General features: G+C 48.1%; 3 protein-coding genes across 3 annotated transcripts; 2 read left to right on the top strand and 1 right to left on the bottom strand.

Moving 5' to 3' along the window:
• The first annotated feature begins 1,130 nt into the window (after nucleotides 1-1,130).
• Nucleotides 1,131-1,787, top strand: LOC146073162 (histone H1.01-like). The gene has a single exon (XM_083180345.1). The coding sequence runs from the start codon at nucleotides 1,131-1,133 to the stop codon at nucleotides 1,785-1,787; it is 657 nt and encodes a 218-aa protein (XP_083036471.1).
• Nucleotides 1,788-2,641: 854 nt separating this feature from the next.
• On the bottom strand, nucleotides 2,642-7,992 carry LOC146073163 (uncharacterized). Its single transcript, XM_083180346.1, has 6 exons — nucleotides 7,694-7,992; nucleotides 7,614-7,632; nucleotides 6,105-6,449; nucleotides 4,853-5,104; nucleotides 4,224-4,439; nucleotides 2,642-3,046 (listed from the first exon to the last, which is right to left on the bottom strand). The coding sequence occupies exons 1-6, from the start codon at nucleotides 7,990-7,992 to the stop codon at nucleotides 2,642-2,644; spliced, it is 1,536 nt and encodes a 511-aa protein (XP_083036472.1).
• Nucleotides 7,993-15,277: 7,285 nt separating this feature from the next.
• LOC146073164 (histone H1.01-like) lies at nucleotides 15,278-15,934 on the top strand. The gene has a single exon (XM_083180347.1). The coding sequence runs from the start codon at nucleotides 15,278-15,280 to the stop codon at nucleotides 15,932-15,934; it is 657 nt and encodes a 218-aa protein (XP_083036473.1).
• The last annotated feature ends 449 nt before the right edge of the window (nucleotides 15,935-16,383 follow it).

Raw genomic sequence — 16,383 nt, forward strand, 5'->3', positions numbered from 1 at the left:
AGATTCCCACGGTGTTTCCTGGCAGGAGTCCCCAAAGCAATTCTAGCGCAATTCTTAATGCGGAGATGAGTGCGGACAGGGATTGCAATGCAAACCGGACTACTATGCCAAGTAGCCCAAGACAAAAACTAAACTAACAAGAGCAGTATTACAGTGTATACTATAAGGCTGGCCCCGTGGTCCTGTCATTGTGGTGTGCTACAATAGCATAACAACCACTTCCAACCGACTCCTAGTATTGGCCCTTGACTGTTTTTTTTGCACCCGTTAGTCTTTTTTGAACTGATTTGAGCTCTGGCTGAATGTAAACTAAAGCTATTTCGCTGGAGGTGTGTTTCATAGCAGTCTGAAAGAAACACAACCTTGTGAATATAGCCATTTACTGACACGTACTGTATAACTAGCATAAACAGAGTGGAGTGATGAACTCCTTGGGTTTCTTTGAGACAATTTAGTGGATGTGGCACCCGCTGTCCTCGGCTATCGACTGTGCTAGTAGGTATACTGATCTCGGAATAGAAACTAGAGTTTATAGAGGCTACCTTGGAATGCAAGCTGCCTGTGTTAGCCAGCTGTGTGTACATGACCTCGCACATCAGCTTAAATGGTTTCAACAGGCTAACTGCTCTGCACCGTGTGTCCCGCAGCTCACCTTCATTATCTCCAGGGCTGCGAGGAGAGAAGAAGCCCGGGTGGGACATATTAATGTCACAGTAAAGGAGAAACGGGTTACATGCCGGGCAGATCCAGCCTGGTGTGGGTGAGTATCAATTCGATTTCCCTGCCCCGGTCCGCAGGTTCTAGGCTAGCAGTGGGCATACAGGGATAGGGGAGACCTTGGAGTACGGGTGTGGTGCAAAGAGGCACCTCGCTGCTCACCTCATGCGCTATTGATGACTGTTTTTTTGCGCTATGGAAACACAAGGTAACAGCTGATTGTCCCTGCAACTCAGACAGGGAAAGGTTTCACACTTCTGCTTATCCCGCCAATGAGAGCACAGGACACTGGACGCCCAGCAGCCAATCACAGCACAGCCTGCCGTGTATATAAGAATCCAGAACGCGATTGTCGTGACTCGTGCGCTAGTAGTACTGCATTTTTATTTGTTGTGCCTTTTGTCTGTGTTAACATGGCAGAGACTGCACCCGCCGCTGTCCCTCCATCAGAGGGCGCATCCAAGAAGAAGAGGCAGCCGAAGAAAGCTGCGGGAGGAGCCAAGAAGAGCGCCAAGTCTTCTGGACCCAGCGTCTCCGAGCTGATCGTAAAAACCGTGGCCGCCTCCAAAGAGCGCAGTGGAGTTTCCCTTGCCGCCCTGAAGAAGGCTCTGGCTGCCGGAGGCTACGATGTGGAGAAGAACAACAGCCGCGTGAAACTGGGTGTAAAAAGTTTGGTGACCAAAGGAACTCTCACTCAGGTAAAAGGCACCGGCGCTTCCGGCTCCTTCAAGCTCAATAAGAAGCAGGCGGAGAGCAATAAGGTTGCCCAGAAGTCTCTGAAGCCCAAGAAACCTGCTGCAAAGAAAGTGGCCAAATCCCCGAAGAAGCCCAAGAAAGCTCCGAGTGCAGCCAAGAGCCCGAAGAAGGTGAAGAAGCCAGCTGCAGCTGCCAAAAGCCCGAAGAAGCCTAAAGCGGTGAAGCCGAAGAAGGCGGCCGCCAAGAGTCCGGCCAAGAAGGCAGCGAAACCCAAAGCCGCCAAGAGTCCGGCCAAGAAGGCGGCGAAGCCTAAAGCCGCAAAAAGCCCAGCCAAGAAGGCAGCAAAGCCCAAGAAAGCCGCGGCAAAGAAGTAATGCCTGAACCGCCGCATCCTCGCTCCCTTGTTCTCCCCCAAAAGGCTCTTTTCAGAGCCACCCACCCTCTCTCGACAGAGCTGTGAGCGCAGGGCGTGGCCTGATGGCAGCGCCCTTCAGTTTGTAATCAATAGGTACACCAGAATGTTCTAGTTTGCCCCTTAAATTCAGTCACTTTACAATTCTACATATGTGCTGGGAAGTGGGATTAATGAGACCGTTACGTATCAGCTCTCTTCAATAAACGCTTCATAGCGCATAGCGTTTTAGTGCGCATTTCAATGAATCGCTGTAAACCGGCGGCATTCACCTGTGGCACCATACCCTCCCAGCCGGTTCTGATGCCCTACATCCTCTGTAAGGGCAAGCTCAATCTGTGGCAGAGCTGTCAGGGAAGGTGTGTGATTCACCACTATAGAACTCGTTAGCGCTGCCTCGTATTTTAACTGCTGCAAACCGTATGAGTGCAAGGGTACATACAGTATATATAGAGCTTAGTAAATCGCAAAGAAGGCGGACTGGAACGTTCTTCAATCTGCATTCCTCGTGACCCTTTAAAACACAATTCTCCGGAAAACGTATATGCCTCTGTGCAGTGGTCGCTAACAGCGTGGTTTGTAACGTAACCTTTTTTCTATATATTGCGGATTACCTAATTACACGATCACCGACACCAAAAAGGAACCACTGCACCCGCCACCCACCTCACTGCTAGGTGATGAATTCATATTAGGACCCGGTAAATAGCCACATTAAACATGGAGGATGTAACAGCGCTCTCGTAGAAAAGATGGGTGGCCCTGAAAAGGGCCTTTGTGCGTGTGTGGGTGACCGCATGAGAGGCACCTGAGAATTTAACCCCCGAACCCATAGAGAGTGCGGCCCTGGCGCTTCAGAGCATAGACCACGTCCATAGCGGTCACAGTCTTCCTCTTGGCGTGCTCGGTGTAGGTGACGGCATCACGAATCACATTCTCCAGGAACACCTTCAGCACACCGCGAGTCTCCTCGTAGATGAGTCCCGAGATACGCTTAACACCCCCTCGTCTAGCTAGACGACGGATTGCAGGCTTGGTGATGCCCTGGATGTTGTCACGGAGAACCTTCCTGTGGCGCTTAGCGCCTCCTTTGCCGAGCCCCTTTCCACCTTTACCTCTTCCAGACATTCTCAAAAAATCTGTGACGATCAGTAAGAATGAGTAAGCTTTCCTGTCAGCGGCTTTTATAAAGTGGAAAGCGGACCTGATGGGTGACTTGGACTTAAAGGCGGAGTCATGGCTCGCCTTGCCATTCGTTCATAAGCACAACCCTTGGATTGTTTTCCTTTTGTTCGCTACAAGAAGATATTGTTTTATGTTTCGATTTATAGTAACTGCTCTCTTGGTATTGTTTTCTTTTTTTTTTCTTGGTTAATACCCAGTGTAAAAAATCAGCTTGATAAGAGAACTAAATCATTCAACTACGTTGTGGTGAATATTTGTGTTGATGAAACGTAATGACCCAACGTTGTTAGTTTTATTTTATTTTTTTCCCTTCATTTTATTATACGTGGAATAGATATAGATACATTGTATATTTTTAATTTGAAAGTGGGGGAATTGGTAATGACAATGGACCCACACAATGAGAGTCGCTCAGATATCGGCGGGAAATTAAAGCCATTACTGTAACGTTTCCCTGGCTCCCGGACTCGGTGCGTATTTCAGCTTTGCGGCGCTCTGAACTGTAATCGCCTTTCAATCAAGTGTGTGCGTGTTACAGTAGGAACCAAGTGTGCCTGAGCAGGAATTACGTGTTCACCCTTAATTAAATGCATCGAAACGGAACCGGAGGTCATAGAAGTAACTGGGTACTGAGCTACGTTGACGTACTGCACACTTCATTCAGAAAAAAAAGACAGCGATCCATTGCCAACGGTGTACATTGGCCACCCTATGGGTCGCATGTATCTTTTGTGTATTTAAGCAGCCAGTGACATCTGCAACGTAATGAACCGGTCCTACATTTGAAACTGGATTCAGATCCCCTAGAAAGAGAAATACAGAATGCAGCTTTGCAAGTGGTAGAGATAAAGGCACTTTTTTGTGTGACCCAGTAGGGTTAACAATAGCTAGAGGGTACGTCACAAGTCAGTTATATCGGTCGGAGCATGGACACAGCAAAAACCATCATAGTTACAGCTCGATTAGAGAGGAGGTGGGTGGCTCTGAAAAGAGCCTTTGTGCTGGTGTGGGGAGGGAGAAGAAGGGGAGATTACTTGGCGCTGGTGTACTTGGTGACGGCCTTGGTGCCCTCGGACACGGCGTGCTTGGCCAGCTCTCCAGGCAGCAGCAGGCGTACGGCGGTCTGGATCTCCCTGGAGGTGATGGTGGAGCGCTTGTTGTAGTGAGCCAGGCGGGAAGCTTCCCCAGCAATGCGCTCAAAGATATCATTAACGAAGGAGTTCATGATGCCCATAGCCTTGGAGGAGATGCCGGTATCAGGGTGCACCTGCTTCAACACCTTGTACACGTAAATGGCATAACTCTCCTTCCTGGTCTTCCTACGCTTCTTCCCATCTTTCTTCTGGGTTTTGGTCACGGCTTTCTTAGAGCCTTTCTTGGGAGCCGGCGCAGACTTGGCTGGATCAGGCATATTGGCAGATAATCGTTTCTGAGTCGTTGCAGAAAAAATCTGTCCTGTGCCGCTCCAGATCGGCTCTATTTATAGGCAGCTTATGCAAACGAGGCGTCCTCGCTGCTGGTAACACTATTGGCTACGAGTGATGTCGGCGAAACCCCGCCCGCCATTTGCAGATTGGTCCAGTTACACAGTAACCAATGCAGATCAGGTTCCTGCACAGACCAATCACACAGCAAGAACTGGACCCTCCTGAGTGTATATTTAAGAGGAGGGCGATATCGAGAGCGCATTGTCTGCACGCAGTACAGTTTCGAATTTGAAGAAACGCGCCCATTGAACATTTTAGCATGTCAGGAAGAGGCAAACAAGGCGGCAAGACCCGGGCAAAGGCCAAGACTCGCTCATCTCGTGCCGGTCTACAGTTCCCGGTTGGTCGCGTTCACCGTCTGCTGAGAAAGGGAAATTATGCGGAGCGTGTGGGAGCCGGTGCTCCCGTCTATCTGGCCGCGGTGCTGGAATATCTGACGGCTGAGATTCTGGAGCTCGCCGGTAACGCTGCCCGCGACAACAAGAAGACCCGCATCATCCCCCGCCACCTGCAGCTGGCTGTGCGCAACGACGAAGAGCTCAACAAGTTGCTGGGTGGAGTGACCATCGCCCAGGGAGGTGTACTGCCCAATATCCAGGCCGTGTTGCTGCCCAAGAAGACCGAGAGCCACAAGCCAGCCAAGAGCAAGTGATGTGACCGTCAGATGTTTTACCCGTTATTGACCCAAAGGCTCTTTTCAGAGCCACCCACCCCGACTGTGAAGTGCTGATTCATCTCTATAAACTGGCTAAATGTCAGTCCTTAGCCCGATTTAGCGGGAAAGGTTGAAGTGGTACCCGGGACCTTTGTACGGGAGGGAGGAAGGGAGGGTGTAAATGCCCCGGCTAACCTGCCCCATGAATCTGTTGGGACAGGAGAGGCTAGCTCTGGAAACAGTCGAAGGGCAGGAGAGCTTGATCCATGTAAGGAAACCTCGTCCCTTCTCTAATCATGTTTATGGTGAAGGCCGGTAGTGATTGACCGTTCCCTGCATCGACGGAGCTTGTGCATCTGCCTATCACAATCAGATGAGATCTGCCCTTCATACTGGCAGGAGCGGGGAAGGAACCGAGGCGTTAAGAACAAGGTTCCAGGAAGCAAAAATCACTTATTTGTAGCTTATGCTTCAGCCCGTATAGTAACATTTCGTGCCTGGTGAGGAGGACCGGGAAGCCGCACGTGCTTTTACTTCCCTAGAAAATGCCATTTTAAACTTCTCGAAATGCACCTCTTACACACGTGTGATCTACTAGTCTAACCTTTCGTAGCGAAGACTAGGAGTAGTCCCCCTGCGCAAAGCATATGGAGGTGGTTCAGAAGCAGGGTGAAAGCCAGGTAGGAGCGGAACATGCGCTGTGGGTACCAATTTGGAGCCCGGGTGTCTGTCCCCCCGTTAAAGGAATTGACATCATTCCACTCAAACACCAATGTGCTTTACGCTTCAGCTCGTTCAGAAAGATTTGGTGGCTCTGAAAAGAGCCTTTGTGGTGTTGCGTGTATAGGAGTGCCGAATATCTCTATGCCCTCTCCCCTCGGATCCTGCGGGCCAGCTGGATGTCTTTGGGCATGATGGTCACCCTCTTGGCGTGGATAGCGCACAGGTTGGTGTCCTCGAAGAGCCCCACCAGGTAAGCCTCGCTGGCCTCTTGCAGGGCCATGACGGCAGAGCTCTGGAAGCGCAGGTCGGTCTTAAAGTCCTGGGCAATCTCACGCACCAGGCGCTGGAAGGGCAGCTTGCGGATCAGCAGCTCGGTGGATTTCTGGTAGCGGCGGATCTCGCGGAGGGCGACGGTCCCTGGTCGGTAGCGGTGAGGCTTTTTCACGCCGCCGGTAGCTGGGGCGCTTTTCCTGGCGGCTTTAGTGGCCAACTGCTTGCGGGGAGCTTTCCCGCCGGTGGATTTACGCGCTGTCTGCTTGGTCCTGGCCATGATCACAAAAGAAAATGCGTGCAGCTACAGTACCGACTGTATTAGAAACGTCGCCCCCTTGCTATTCTATTTATACACAGTGTTGCACGCTGATTGGACAGTGTGGGCATGCCTCCTCTATCGATTGGTTTAATACAACCGTTTGAAGCATTCAAAAAAACCCCGCCTTTTCTAGCCATGGCCGATTGTTTCAGATCCTGGGATAAAATAATCGGCATACGAAGCCGGTGTATAGAATTCAAGCACATTAGCATAAATGCATCATGTTTACCAGTGTTAGCTGGGATTTGTGACAGCTACTGTAGTCATCCATCCACTTCATATACGTTGCTTTACATTCTGCACGTTAAGAATTTAAAAGGATCCGGGATACGGTGTTTATATGTTTCTGCTCCTACATCTCCTATTCATATAGTTGCATCACGTTTACCATTGTATTTTTAACTTCCAAGTCTGCAGCTATTAAAGATACTGTAGATATGTATAATTTAGAATGACAGGCGCCGCAGAACCTTATAATAATAATAATAATAATGTTCTTTATAGAGCGCTCTTATAGAGTCCAACGGGACTCAATCTATAGTTATATCATGTATTTTTTTTTTTTTTTCACTTTGATCGGGTCTTTAGTATTGTAGTGTCATAATGATCATGCAGTACGTTATAATCATGGAGAGCACAGTGTCAAATCTACGTCCCTGGGGCCAAATGCGAATGAACATGTTCATCTCAGTCCTGAGGCCATGTGATGTGATGGGTCTTTTTTTTAATTCTTTTATTGACTTTCACAAAGTAGTGTAGATCAACTGCCAGGACACCGAGGTTTCAGCGTCTTCAAAGACGGAACTGTATGAAAGCCCGGTTCATTTTTAAGAATTTGTCTCTTGCAGTCTATTTTGTTAAAATAATAACTTGTATTCATTAGATTAAGACAAGTTCTTGTCCACCATATTTTGGAGGCATCTCAGAAACAAAGGATTACAGTCTAGGCTGCAGCACGTATCATTGTTACAGATTTAGAACAATCTTCTCAGCCTGTGCGAGTTGTTACAAATTACATGCATGCAACATGTAACCTAAAGAAATGATACTTCTTTGTAAGTTCATCTTCGTTTACTTCCGCCGACGTATAGTCAGGGGACCGCCACGAGCGGCAGTAATGCTAGCTCAATGTTATATAGCTCTCACGAGGAATAGGTGGGTGGCCCTGAAAAGGACCTTTATGTGGGTGAGAGGATCAGAGGCGCCTCAGCGTTTAGCCCCCGAACCCATAGAGAGTGCGCCCCTGGCGTTTCAGAGCATAGACCACGTCCATAGCGGTCACGGTCTTCCTCTTGGCGTGCTCGGTGTAGGTGACGGCGTCCCTGATCACGTTCTCCAGGAAGACCTTCAGCACCCCGCGGGTCTCCTCGTAGATGAGTCCGGAGATGCGCTTCACGCCTCCTCGTCGGGCAAGGCGGCGGATGGCAGGCTTGGTGATGCCCTGGATGTTATCTCTCAGCACCTTCCTGTGGCGCTTGGCGCCTCCTTTCCCGAGCCCCTTACCACCTTTGCCTCTGCCGGACATTCTAGCTTCGTCTCCTCCGCTCTAAGTGAAACTGGAAACCTTTTGTATGACGACGTACGTTACTGCGGTGCAGTCTTCTTTTTATAATCTTAGGGCGGACCTGGACGAAGACCTTTGGTTTTTGAGGGAGGAGTCCAGCCTCACAACTTGCTCATTGTGAAACCGCTACAATAGGGACAATAGAGCGCTTTCAGGCCGACGACTCCACCTGCTGCAAATATTCTACACAAGGACTCATCCTCTATACTGTGCGTGCACTGATTGCATAGCAAGCGTAAACGTGTCTAATGATGCGTGTGTGCCTATCAGATGGTAACTATATGACATTGGGTCTGTGAGAGTGACAACTCGAGTCGTACTGGAGGTATTATCACACGTAGGGAAGCTGTTGGGAACAGGACCTGCTTCCTCAGCAGCAGGAGGCGGCTGCACACGATGGGAAAGGTCGCATGATTTTCAACAAACGATTATTCCAGCATTACCAATGTGAGTCTCAGTAGAATAAAGCTGTAAAAGTGTTAACAATCCACACAAGCAGATTTATGAGCAGCAGAAACGAGACCTTCTTGTATCGAGCTCCCGTTCTCAGTCACAGACATTCCATACACTGTTATAAGATTTTGCAACATTGTTTGTTCTTTCCTCATTTGTATACATACAGTGCGGTAGAGGAGTCTTTTTGATACAACAAATCTGAACCAAAGAGGGAAATGCAACAAGTGGTCCTCCTCTCTGTGTAACCTTAGTTCTTCAATGAACGCACGATCTCTCCGGGATGATTTCAGGAGCTAATAAAATCCTCTCATTTGAAACTATTAAACCATTAATAAAACACTAAAGAACAGAAGCTGGGGACAATAAACGGCACCACAATACCCGAACACACGGCATAACCCTCAAATGACAATGTGAGTGACGTTGGGCTACATTTACTGAGATGGGAGTTCCACTGAAGATGGGTTGTTGCCAATGGCAACCACCAATCAGATTGTATCTGTTATCGTGCTACGGTCAACAACCCATCTTCAATAGAATCCCCATGTTAGTGAATTGGGAGAAGAGTGGTAAGAACTTAATGATCATCATCAGCAACGACCGGAGACCGATCATCCGTCTTTATTGTTTATTACAAATACACAAACATAAATTAGGACCTTAACAGACAATTTGAGGACGAGAATGGACTAAAATAAATAAGTGATTGTAATGAATTAATTTACAGTTTCTTATATAGCTCACACAGATTCCGCATCGCTTTACAGAGAATATTTGAACATTCACACCAGTCCCTGCCCCAGTGGAGCTTATAATCTATATCCCCTACCACACATATGCACACACACAGACAGACACTCTAGGGTTAATTTTGTTTGGAGCCAATTAGCCTACCAGTATATTTTTGGAACAAACCCGGAGTACCCGGAGGAAACCCACGCAAGTACAGGGAGAATATACAATCAGCGCCTTCTGTCTCCCCAGCCATCCATTCATCCATTGTCAGCCAGCTTCTGCCAGCACTCCTTCTGTCTCTCCAGCCCCTACCCCCCCCCCCCCCCCCCAACCCCCTCTTTCTTCCTCTGCCACCCACTCCTTTCCTCATACCTGGCTGTTTCTTCTGTCTCTCCAGCCTTGTGATTTCTCCCTAACCTTAGCCAATTCCCTTCTGGTTCTAAAGCCCTGCGTCGCTTCCCTTTTCCCAACCAGTCCTTTTCCGTCTTCCACGTCTGTTTAATGTCTTGTCTGATTCCCTGATTTTGTGGTGGGCAGACTCGATGATGCCCGCTCCCGATCCTGCCCCTAAGCAGCTGCCTAATGTTAGAGGCCTACATGACGCTACCCTTCTCCTTCTGTTTTGGCTGCTCCTTACATTTCTCCCATCACCCTTCTGTCTCTCCAGCCCTATGGAGTATCTCCAATCCCAGCCAGTCCCCTTCTGTCTGTACAGACCCTCTTTGTTTCTCGTCTCAACCCCTAGCCAGGCCTATTATGCCTTGACAATGAAATTATTCTTCCTCAATGGTTGTTCCTTATCATCCAGTCCTATCAGTAAACCCACCTTCAATCTCACAAGTAATCCACCATTCTATCTCTCCAGCCATAGCCCTTCTGTTTCTCAAGCCCCATAGTGTCTCCACAACCACAGCCAGTTCCCCTTTGTCTCTAGTTTTAAAGAATGAGGCATCTACATTGTAATAAATCAATGAAGGTGTCCATATTCTAATTTTTTTATTTTTTTATTTTACGACACTATGATGGGAACTTCTGAGATGGAAAAGGAAGGATCCAATGGGATTCTCTTTTTAATGTACTGTATCTACCACAGTAAAGGTCATTGATACAGAGCCGTACAGAGTGCCATGTTAAGATCCGTTGCCCATGTCTCCAGAAGGTAATACCTTAGACACGGCACACAAAAAAAGGGGCAAATCAAACAGTCAAGGTAAATGACGGAAACATTCTTAGTCCTAGGACATGACAGGAAACTGTAAGGAAATGGATTAAGAGGCAAATTTGAGGAAAAGTTGTTTCAGCAAAAAAAAAGTAGCTGACAAGTTGAATAGCCTCCCATGAATTGTGGCAGATGATAATACAGTTTAATCATGCCTGGAATAGACCAAATTATAATAATAATAATAATAATAATAATAATAATAATTACAATAAAATAAGAATTAGTTTTGAGAATACTGTAAGTATGGAAAAAATGAAGAAGGTCCAAGAATGTCTCACCTGCCATCAAATTCTATGTCTAAGTTCTGGTGACAGAATATCTGATGTAAATGTGGGTGAAAACCTAGGATACAGTTATACTCCGCTTTGCACAAGATCTGCGTCTCTCTTCTGCACGGAACACTAGCTCCCATTCACTATTACAGGACTTTCATCAGGCTGCTCCTATCCTATGGAATGCCCTTCCATGCACAATAAGAACTCCGCTAGCCTCCAAACTTTCAAGTGTTCCCGGAAAACTCACCTCTTCAGGCAAGCCTATCATATTTAAGTTCTACACGCATAACCCTCTGAGGCACTTATGTATTATTTTCTTCCCTTCTGGACTTGTAACTTGGTGGGACTGCTATGCTATTACTGGTGCCTCTTTCCCTCCTATATTCCTATAGATTGTAAACTTGCAGCAGGGCTCTCCTACCTCCAAGTCTGTCTGTTGTTACCCAATTTGTTTTATCACTGTCTACTATTGTAAAGCGCAACGGAATCTGCTGCGCTATATAAGAAACTGTAAATAAATAAATAATACAGTGACTATCAAGCAGTATGGATCAAAATAAAGACAGAAACCGACTCATCGCACACAAAAACAAAGATGTTAGATTTTAGGCAGGCTACTGCAGGAATTGAAGAGGACGTGATCTTCGCCGGACAGTTGTAAGTTTACTTCCTCTGGTTCCCCTATGGATTGCGTCGGACACCGGACCCCCGGACCAGAACCCCAGGACACCAGACCAGCACCCCAGGACACCGGACCCCCAGGACACCGGACCCAGGGACCTACCTTACGGGCTCAAGATAGGTAAGTATCAGTATGTGTGGGCTTTGGATGAAATAAAGTTTTATTTTTCTTGTGTTTGTCAGTGTGTGTTTATTTGACTATTTTTAATACCGTTGAACTACAAGGGCCAGCGTGCCCTTTAATTCTCCGCATGCTTGGACTTTTTTTTTTTACACAGCACAGCCTGCACGGATCTGCCTGATCCGTGCAGAATGGCCATATGAATTCGTATTAGCGGCCATATATATGGCCGCTAATACAAATGAATACGCCATCGGAGGTTTACAAAGCAGTCGTATCTGACTGCTTTGTATATTACCTTCCGGAACAGGAATTTGCATACGGCTGAAAAAGCCGTATGCATTCATATTCATTCGTATTAAGAATATGAATATGATATATCGTATTCTTAGTAAATCTCCCCCCATAGTAGGGATGCCAATCCCGGGGCATTTTTTCAATCCCGGGATTCGGGATTGAAAAATGCTCAATCCCAGGATTCCCGGGATCCCGGGATTGGCCTCCCTGATACAAAAAAAAACACAGCTGTCCCCATCCCCCCCAAACTGCCCACACCGTAAATCAATTAAAGGCAGAATAATCCCAAACCACTATCTCCCTGCCTGCACTGCACTGTCACTTACATGGAGGTGGTGACAGGCAGTAGCAGGAACATCTCCAGCAAGCGGGTGGCCAGGAAGGACGAGCTGCACAGCGGGCGGCCAGGTAGGACGAGCTGCACAGCGGGCGGCCAGGTAGGACGAGCTGCACAGTGGGCGGCCAGGGAGGATGAGCTGCACAGCGGGCAGCCAGGGAGGACGAGCTGCACAGCGGACGGCCAGGTAGGACGAGCTGCACAGCGGACGGCCAGGTAGGACGAGCTGCACAGCGGGCGGCCAGGGAGGATGAGCTGCTCAGCGGGCAGGTGTGTGGCCAGGCAACCTAGTACAGAACAGTGTGCTATAGCGGTATGACAGCAGCCGGGCTGTGCAGCGTGACGTGATGTCAGGGGTCACGCTGCGCAGCCCGGCCACCGCCATGATGCCGCTACAGCACACTGTTCCTATCAGTAAAATACCGGCAGACAGCAGTGTGGCTATCGGGCACTAATCCCGCATTCCCGGGATTGGAAGGCTCAATCCCGGGATTTAAATCCCGCCTTTTTTAGGCCAAAATCCCGGGATCCCGCCGATCCCGGGATTGGCCTCCCTACCCCATAGAGTGGATGTCTTCTTGAGAGGGACAATGTAAGTCCCCAGAGAACTGTCAAAACTGAAAGTGGATAAATCAATGGGGCCAGATGGGATACATCCAAGGATACTAAAAGAGCTTAAAGTGGAGCTGGTAAAACCAATAACAGAATTAATCAACCAGTCACTAGCTACTGGAGTAATCCCAGAGCACAGGAAAACAGCGAATGTAGTCCCACTGCACAAAAGTGGAAGAAAGGAAGAGGTAAGCAACCATCGACCAGTGAGCCTTACATCAGTAGTAGTGAAATTTATGGAAGCACTCTTAAAATAAAGAGTTGTAGAATATCTCAAAAGCAGCAATTTACAGGATCCGAAACAGCATGGGTTTACTGGGGGAAGATCATGTCCAACACATCTTATTGACTTCTTTGACTGGGTGACTAAAGTAATAGATCAAGGTGGGGCTGTAGATGTAGGTTATCTAGGCTTTAGTAAGGCTTTTGACACTGTCCCACATCGCAGACTGTTAAATAACCTTGAAAGCTTGGGATTGGATTTCAAGATAGTTGAATGGATAAGAGCATGCTTTTAGGACAGAAAACAGAGAGTTGTAGTAAAAGGAGTACAGTCAAAGGAGGGAAAGGTTACAAGTGGGGTACCCCAGGGATCTGTACATGGACCAGTGCTTTTTTATTATCTGTATTGGTGATATTGCACATGGAATTGAGGGTAAAATGTGCCTTTTTGCAGATGACACAAAGGTATGCAACGGGGTAGACACACCAGGAAGGGTAAAACAAATGATTGGTGATCTAGGCAGATTAGAGGAATGGTCAAGAGCAGTGGTAGCCAACCCTAGACCTCGAGAGCTACCAACAGTGCACATTTTCCAGACAACCTAGCTGCTGCACAGCTGCACTCATTAATCACTGACACATTTTAAAAGATACACAGATGGAGCTAATTAGCTCACTTGTGATTCTGTGAGGAGACCTGCAAAACATGCACTGTTGGTAGCTCTCGAGGACTAGGGTTGGCTACCCCAGGTCAAGAGCATGGCAACTATAGTTTAATGTCAAATAAAAAAATGCAAAATCATGCACTTGGGTCTCAAAAATCCAAAGATTAAATATAGTATAAATGGCACTATAATGGAAACTACTGAGGAAGAGAGGGGTCTAGGTGTCACTATTTCAGGGGACTTAAAGGCAGGTAGGCAATGTAACAAAGCAATGAAGAAGGCAAGTCAGATGCTTGGTTGCATAGGGAGAGGTACCAGCGGTAGAAAGAAAGAAGTAATAATCCCACTGTATAGGTCATTGGTACGACCTCATGTAGAGTACTGTGTTCAGTTCTGGAGGCCATATCTCCAGAAGGCTTTATATAAGAAACTGCAAATAAGTACAGTATCTGCGCAAATAGAGTACAGGTAATCCACACAACTAAGTTAGGCCTAGATTCCCACGGTGTTTCCTGGCAGGAGTCCCCAAAGCAATTCTAGCGCAATTCTTAATGCGGAGATGAGTGCGGACAGGGATTGCAATGCAAACCGGACTACTATGCCAAGTAGCCCAAGACAAAAACTAAACTAACAAGAGCAGTATTACAGTGTATACTATAAGGCTGGCCCCGTGGTCCTGTCATTGTGGTGTGCTACAATAGCATAACAACCACTTCCAACCGACTCCTAGTATTGGCCCTTGACTGTTTTTTTGCACCCGTTAGTCTTTTTTGAACTGATTTGAGCTCTGGCTGAATGTAAACTAAAGCTATTTCGCTGGAGGTGTGTTTCATAGCAGTCTGAAAGAAACACAACCTTGTGAATATAGCCATTTACTGACACGTACTGTATAACTAGCATAAACAGAGTGGAGTGATGAACTCCTTGGGTTTCTTTGAGACAATTTAGTGGATGTGGCACCCGCTGTCCTCGGCTATCGACTGTGCTAGTAGGTATACTGATCTCGGAATAGAAACTAGAGTTTATAGAGGCTACCTTGGAATGCAAGCTGCCTGTGTTAGCCAGCTGTGTGTACATGACCTCGCACATCAGCTTAAATGGTTTCAACAGGCTAACTGCTCTGCACCGTGTGTCCCGCAGCTCACCTTCATTATCTCCAGGGCTGCGAGGAGAGAAGAAGCCCGGGTGGGACATATTAATGTCACAGTAAAGGAGAAACGGGTTACATGCCGGGCAGATCCAGCCTGGTGTGGGTGAGTATCAATTCGATTTTCCTGCCCCGGTCCGCAGGTTCTAGGCTAGCAGTGGGCATACAGGGATAGGGGAGACCTTGGAGTACGGGTGTGGTGCAAAGAGGCACCTCGCTGCTCACCTCATGCGCTATTGATGACTGTTTTTTTGCGCTATGGAAACACAAGGTAACAGCTGATTGTCCCTGCAACTCAGACAGGGAAAGGTTTCACACTTCTGCTTATCCCGCCAATGAGAGCACAGGACACTGGACGCCCAGCAGCCAATCACAGCACAGCCTGCCGTGTATATAAGAATCCAGAACGCGATTGTCGTGACTCGTGCGCTAGTAGTACTGCATTTTTATTTGTTGTGCCTTTTGTCTGTGTTAACATGGCAGAGACTGCACCCGCCGCTGTCCCTCCATCAGAGGGCGCATCCAAGAAGAAGAGGCAGCCGAAGAAAGCTGCGGGAGGAGCCAAGAAGAGCGCCAAGTCTTCTGGACCCAGCGTCTCCGAGCTGATCGTAAAAACCGTGGCCGCCTCCAAAGAGCGCAGTGGAGTTTCCCTTGCCGCCCTGAAGAAGGCTCTGGCTGCCGGAGGCTACGATGTGGAGAAGAACAACAGCCGCGTGAAACTGGGTGTAAAAAGTTTGGTGACCAAAGGAACTCTCACTCAGGTAAAAGGCACCGGCGCTTCCGGCTCCTTCAAGCTCAATAAGAAGCAGGCGGAGAGCAATAAGGTTGCCCAGAAGTCTCTGAAGCCCAAGAAACCTGCTGCAAAGAAAGTGGACAAATCCCCGAAGAAGCCCAAGAAAGCTCCGAGTGCAGCCAAGAGCCCGAAGAAGGTGAAGAAGCCAGCTGCAGCTGCCAAAAGCCCGAAGAAGCCTAAAGCGGTGAAGCCGAAGAAGGCGGCCGCCAAGAGTCCGGCCAAGAAGGCAGCGAAACCCAAAGCCGCCAAGAGTCCGGCCAAGAAGGCGGCGAAGCCTAAAGCCGCAAAAAGCCCAGCCAAGAAGGCAGCAAAGCCCAAGAAAGCCGCGGCAAAGAAGTAATGCCTGAACCGCCGCATCCTCGCTCCCTTGTTCTCCCCCAAAAGGCTCTTTTCAGAGCCACCCACCCTCTCTCGACAGAGCTGTGAGCGCAGGGCGTGGCCTGATGGCAGCGCCCTTCAGTTTGTAATCAATAGGTACACCAGAATGTTCTAGTTTGCCCCTTAAATTCAGTCACTTTACAATTCTACATATGTGCTGGGAAGTGGGATTAATGAGACCGTTACGTATCAGCTCTCTTCAATAAACGCTTCATAGCGCATAGCGTTTTAGTGCGCATTTCAATGAATCGCTGTAAACCGGCGGCATTCACCTGTGGCACCATACCCTCCCAGCCGGTTCTGATGCCCTACATCCTCTGTAAGGGCAAGCTCAATCTGTGGCAGAGCTGTCAGGGAAGGTGTGTGATTCACCACTATAGAACTCGTTAGCGCTGCCTCGTATTTTAACTG

Source organism: Crinia signifera, chromosome 4 (assembly GCF_055691185.1).
Source record: "Crinia signifera chromosome 4, ASM5569118v1, whole genome shotgun sequence".
NCBI lineage: Eukaryota > Metazoa > Chordata > Amphibia > Anura > Myobatrachidae > Crinia > Crinia signifera.

Bases quoted from the DNA above. Each gene is read 5' to 3' on its own strand.
- LOC146073162 (XM_083180345.1), top strand. From the start codon at position 1,131: ATGGCAGAGACTGCACCCGCCGCTGTCCCTCCATCAGAGGGCGCATCC.
- LOC146073163 (XM_083180346.1), bottom strand. From the start codon at position 7,992: ATGTCCGGCAGAGGCAAAGGTGGTAAGGGGCTCGGGAAAGGAGGCGCC. The intron at 5,105-6,104 runs ACCAACCTGTGC...CTTCTTGGGCAG, and splicing joins TGGTGGGGCTCTTCGAGGAC to CAACACGGCCTGGATATTGG. The intron at 3,047-4,223 runs GTTAATGATATC...TCCGCCTTTAAG, and splicing joins TGGGCATCATGAACTCCTTC to TCCAAGTCACCCATCAGGTC.
- LOC146073164 (XM_083180347.1), top strand. From the start codon at position 15,278: ATGGCAGAGACTGCACCCGCCGCTGTCCCTCCATCAGAGGGCGCATCC.